The following is a 5,619-nucleotide window of genomic DNA, read 5'->3' on the forward strand; positions in this document are numbered from 1 at the left end:
AAAAGAATCTGCACTGTTTTTATTTATTTACTAAAAAGAACAAAACAGGAAACCCTAAAAAACCCTGACTGAAATGCAGAGAAAGAGAAGAAAACAGAGAAACGAATGAACAGAGGACTCGAAATTTATTGAAATATTTTTCCCCAAACAGGATTTTCAGGAAAGAAGCTTCTCCGTATACCGTACAGTAACAGTGCTTCTTTACAAAGGAAGAACTAAGCCAATATGTACAGAGAATAAAAAAAAGAGCGATGATAAATTCGCACCCACTACAGGATAATTCGCCATATATCCTCCTTTCACGGGGAGCGGATTATCCTACAATGGGTGCGAATTTTCATTGTTTTAATAGTACCCACTCGTATCGACCATCTAATGGCAAATCCTTCTCCACATCGTAATTATACCTGAAGAAAAAAAAGGACGAAGAGAGCGCAGGCTAAGCGAATTATTTATTTTCTTTTATACTTCATATTTGCATAGATATGATATTGATGTTGGGATAAATCCCAGCCTTAGGCGGCCTGCGCAAAGATCGACGGTTGGGATTAGTGGGGCCCATGATATTAGGAATCACAAGAGGTTTAACAACAACCTAACTACCAAAAGGAAGTGGAAACGTAAATGTTGGGAAGAGTGGGAGAATGAAACGGTGATGGGTAGTTTCTATTCTTCAAACTCTATAAAGATATGTATCTCTCCCACGAAGAGATAAGGGAAATCAGTTCTTGGTATCCACGGAAAGAATTGATAGATTCCGGGCATCCCGTCAGCCTTTTGGATGTGAAGTGAGGAGAGCGACGCGGGTTTGACGTTTTTCATGTGTTCTCAGAATCCAAGGCTTGCAAACGATGGCAAGGAGACCGGAGAGGAAAAGCTTCCACTGTTCAATACCATCTCCGGACATCGCTTGTGCGAGATGGATCAACGGCGATGGAATCCAGTAAGTCGGTTTGTAAAATTTTGTTAAAAACGTATAAAAGTAATGGGTTCTTCAAAGTTTCGCGCCCAAGATCGTCCAGTACCGAGCACTTACAATTGGCACTCTATTTCTCTCTTTGTTTTAAGAAATGGGAAATGATACATTCACCCCGTTTTCATCTCCAGGCCGCGCACCCGCTTGTAGTGTGAAATGAGCAGTCACAAATACACTAGAGGGGTGTCTAGGGGAAGAAAATGGGACCCTATATCACTTCCCTTGAAAAATTACATGTTTCTAGAGTCTCACCTCTTATATTTTCAAAAGAAAAATGTGAATCGAGTAGTAAAAGTCTCCGTATCAAACATCACCTCTTGATTAGCCAAATTTTCGAAGTCCAAGTTTGATCTTATCAAGTTATTCGAGCATTCATTTGACTCGACTGAGTTAATGAGTTTCTAAACATTAAGAAGTACACACAATTCTTTACTAGATGATCATTTAGACGTCTATGATAATATGAGAGATGAAAGGCTTTTAAAGAAAGGATTGGTGCCATTATCAAAAAAGTGGGTCAATAATGGAGTCTTAGAAGAATAGAACATGAGCTACCACATGCTAAAGACTAAAGAGCACCTCATTTCGACAAAAACCTGGCAAAATCATGGTTCTTCAATTTCTACCTTGAAAGACCTTCAATTAAAATTTTAACAGTATCCCTCTAAGTCATACCATATCATTTCCCTCTAAAATTGTGGAAGCGAAGAAATTTTCTTAGGAAAAATATTTCACACGAAATATTTTTCTTGGAATCCAAACAGCGCATAAGGTCATGTTTGGCAGCCATGAAAAAATATTCAATGGATTATTAGTGAGGAGAGGGAGAGATTTGAGAGGGTGGCAGTGAGGGGAGCATGAAAAGCCCATAAAAAACCGGGAAAGAAAAAACAATATGGAGTAGTGTATTTTTTTTGCCCATATAAAACCAGGAAAGAAAAAACAATATTGAGTAGTGTATTTTTTTTTTTTCAGCCCTCTCAAGTCTCCCCCTTCCTTGGCTCCTATTTTATTAGTGGACCAACGAATATTCTATAGAATATTTTTTCATGTTTGGTGCATTCGGTACTCACTAATCTAATTAATGGACCCACTTGATTGGGATGTGTGGGTCCATTAATTCTCGAACAAGTGGCTATTCCACGATCAAACTAATCGGTGCTTTCTAAAGAATAAAAAAGTTATTGGACTGATAAATCGACCCCCATATGTCTTAAATCGACCCCCTTTGTGTCCTTCTCTCAAACCGGGGTCGATTTAAGATATTTGGGGTCGATTTATCACTGCCCAAAAGTTACAATAAAAAATCATTTTGCATGCGCAAATGATATTTTACTCCCTCTTCTTCCCCAGTCCACCCATTGTGCTGTAAAAAGAACAGTAATAAATACACTAGAGTCGGTTGGCCAGGGAAGATAAGGAGGCGAATATATCACTTCCCAAATTCATTTCAAATTACCACCCTCTTCTCTCAGCATTTCCTCCCTCTCAAATAATTTTGTTTCTCTGCAAAAGACAAACAAAAGGTAGGGCTGCAACTCGAGCCGGGTTTTACCCGACCCGCATCGACCCGACCCAAAAATAGCCTGGGTTGGGTTCAGGTTTCATGGGTTTCGGGTCGAGCCGGGTTGAGCATTCAAAAGCCCGCATGAATCTCGGGTCGAGCCGGGTTTGAAGGGGCCCGACCCGACCCGAGTTACAAAAGTTATAGTATGTACATTTTTGTTCTATTGTTAGTTAAAAGTTAAAAGTGAAAACCCACGCACCCACCTGTTACTGTATGTGAGTGTAATTTCTCCTTCTATGAGTTGAGTTGATTCAAGTGTTTGATTCAGCATTGTTTTATTGTAATTACAACATTGTTTAATTACAGCATTGTTTGATTCAAGTGTGATGTGAGTGTAATTACATCATTGTTTGATTCAAGTGTAATGTGAGTGTAATTTTTGCTTCTATGAGTTGAGTTGCCTTGCCAAACAAGAATTTTCCTTAAAAAATTGCGTCAACGTGAAAAAACCCGACCCGACCCGAGATTTATCATGGATAGGGTCAGGTTTGGGAATCGTGGGTTTTCCGAAAAAAAACCCAGCCCGACCCGAGTTGCAGCCCTAACAAAAGGTGGAAAGGTGGCCGAAATGAAACCATTTTTTAGGAAAAACCAAAGGGGTGGCAATATCAATTCACATAAAACAAAGAGCTAGCATAATTGAAAATGATATTACCACCCACTTGTTTTTTTTTATACTTACACACACCCCCACCCCCCTGCTTCTACTTTCAATTTTTTTCCATTGAAGTACACAAATTCATCTGAGAAATAAAGTTTCGAAATAGAGAGTAGTGGAAATGTACCCAACAATAAGATAGGGACATTCACAATCCACATCAAAACAAGGAAAACAAAATCATTTTCACCCCAAACAAAGAAATGAAGAAAAGAAAAAAAAAATTATCTGCAGTCTGCACGTGTGTATTAAGACAAAAAATGAAAAGGAAAGATAACGAATTAGGGTTTGAAAAAAAGAATCTGCACTATTTTTATTTATTTACCACAAAGAACAAAATAGGAAACCCTAAAAAACCCTTACTGATATGCAGAGAAAGAGAAGAAAGGCAGAGGAAATGAACGAACAAAGGGCTCGAAATTTATTGAAACGTTTTTCCCCAAACAGTGCTTCTTTACAAAGGAAGAACTAAGCTAACATGTACAGAGAAAAGAAAAAAGAAAAAAGGGAGCAATGATAAATTCGCACCCAGTGCACGATAATTCGCCACATATCCTCCTTTCACGTGGTGCGAATTATCCTACAAGGGGTGTGAATTTATCATTGCCCAAAAAAGGAGTTCTCGAATTTTCACTGTTTTAATCGTACCCATTCGTATCGACCATCTAACGGCAAATCCTTCTCCACATCGTAATTATACCTGAAAAAAAAAAAAGGACGAAGAGAGCGCAGGTTAAACGAATTATGCTAAAATGCGCTAAAATGTCAAGTGTCTTATCATGCGCACACGTTTTTTTTTTTTTTTTTTTTTTTGGTTACTTACTTTTCTGCAAATAGCTTTTGCTCGTTTTTCTCAGCTGAGGAGAAAAATTCTTCGATCTCAGCCTTCGATGGCATTTTCTCAGCCGTCGATTTAAGGCCGGAATTCGGCCCCGCCGTTGAATCCAGATCGTCCGATTCTGCGTGGAAATTACTCGAAGGAGTTGTCTCTCTCCTGAAAAAAATCAAAAGAACAAAAATCTAATACAAAGAAGAAAATGTAGAGGAAATAAATAGATAAAAGAAAATCAAGAAATCGAAACGGAAGACACGATCTCGTTCTTAATTACAGTTAATGAGCTCTTAATTAGAGTTAATAAACTATAAAATAGAAATTAAAAACTAAGAAACCTTTCTCTGCAGTAGAAATCCGTTGCGTTTTCAAAACCCTCGCCCTGAGAGAGAAGAATAAAAAATGTTAATAAATCAAGCAATTAAAGTAATAACTCAGAATTGAATTTTCTGAATTTCTACTTCAATTTCACCTCCCGATCTCCTGATCTCAACCTCTCCACTACGAGCTCCGTTGATCCGTTACTGGAGCAGCGAGAGATCGGAAACCGGTCGTGATTAATCCACAGATCGGCCTGAATCCTGCCGGAATTCGCCGATTTCGCCGGGGATATCTTCATATTCTCATGCGAAACGTTTCTCCGGCTGCTCCGTAGCTGGAGATTCGAGACCTGGAATTCCGCCGGAGAAATCCCGCCGGAATTCGACGATATCGCCGGAGAGATCGTCTTATTTTCATGCGAAAGGTTTCTCCGGCTGCTTCGTAGCTGGAGATTTGAGACCTGGAATTCCGCCGGAGTGATCCTTTCGGAATTTGTCGATTTCGACGGAGAAATCGTCGGATTCTCATTCGAAAGGTTTCTCCGGCTGCTCCGTAGCTGGAGATCCGTGGCCTGGAATTCCTCCGGCGAAATCCTGCCGGAATTCTTCCGCTTACCGGTCGCCATCGCGAGTGCTAGGGTTCGAGCTCTTGTACGTACACCGATCTGAGCCACCTCCATCACTGCAATCTCTCCATTCCCTTTGCATTTTCTCATGTATTTTCCCATCTCTCTCTCTCTCTCTAAACTTCTGGTACTGAAAACGAAAAGGAATGAGTCTTTTTTATGAGGGGAAAAAGGTGAGTTATGATGATGAGATCGGACCGTTGAGATTTGCTTCTGTTTAGAGATCTTAACTCCGTTAATGGTGAACGGGAATCCGTGACGGCGCCGTTTAGCAGTGTAAGAATCCGATCCGTAGAGGATGAGGCCGATACGTTGGCTAATGACATACAAACACGCGGCAATCTGCAGGCCGTTGGTTATACTGTCTGAACCGGTGAGATCCGATCTTGACCGGCTGTAGCCGGTCAAGAGTGGTTAAGCTGCAATACTACCCATTTCGTGCGGGATGTGGTTGTTATGTCTGAAATCCGTTAGGTGGGATATCGGTCCGAAACGTAATTATCATGTACGTTTGGGAAATTACTTAATTAACCTTAGTTTTATACAAATATGACAAGATTCCTATTTTTATATGGTGTATGGCCTTATAGTAACGTATTTCTCTAAAATTACTGTATGGACCACTTCGTAGGATGATCCA

The 5,619-nt window shown here is 40.0% G+C and overlaps 1 protein-coding gene across 2 annotated transcripts; it reads right to left on the reverse strand.

Annotated features, from left to right (window-relative positions):
- Positions 1-3,599: 3,599 nt before the first annotated feature.
- On the reverse strand, positions 3,600-5,266 carry LOC143857812 (uncharacterized). 2 transcript variants are annotated; one of them, XM_077368314.1, is made up of 4 exons: positions 4,495-5,266; positions 4,372-4,415; positions 4,025-4,195; positions 3,600-3,901 (listed from the first exon to the last, which is right to left on the reverse strand). In XM_077368314.1, the coding sequence occupies exons 1-4, from the start codon at positions 5,079-5,081 to the stop codon at positions 3,867-3,869; spliced, it is 837 nt and encodes a 278-aa protein (XP_077224429.1). In that variant the 5' UTR covers positions 5,082-5,266; the 3' UTR covers positions 3,600-3,866. The 2 variants fall into 2 exon arrangements, with proteins under 2 accessions (XP_077224429.1, XP_077224431.1); XM_077368316.1 differs by having other exon boundaries at positions 4,506-5,245.
- Positions 5,267-5,619: the final 353 nt, after the last annotated feature.

The sequence above is a fragment of the Tasmannia lanceolata genome, unplaced genomic scaffold (genome assembly GCF_043159265.1).
Source record: "Tasmannia lanceolata isolate RefF3 unplaced genomic scaffold, GAP_Taslan_0.1 ptg000025l, whole genome shotgun sequence".
Classification (NCBI taxonomy): domain Eukaryota; kingdom Viridiplantae; phylum Streptophyta; class Magnoliopsida; order Canellales; family Winteraceae; genus Tasmannia; species Tasmannia lanceolata.

Excerpts from the sequence above, each read along its gene's own strand:
- LOC143857812 (XM_077368316.1), bottom strand. The coding sequence starts at position 5,081 with ATGGGAAAATACATGAGAAAATGCAAAGGGAATGGAGAGATTGCAGTG. Across the intron at positions 4,416-4,505 it reads TGAGATCAGGAGATCGGGAG|GGCGAGGGTTTTGAAAACGC; the intron begins GTGAAATTGAAG and ends CTTCTCTCTCAG. Across the intron at positions 3,902-4,024 it reads CAAAAGCTATTTGCAGAAAA|GTATAATTACGATGTGGAGA; the intron begins GTAAGTAACCAA and ends TTTTTTTTTCAG.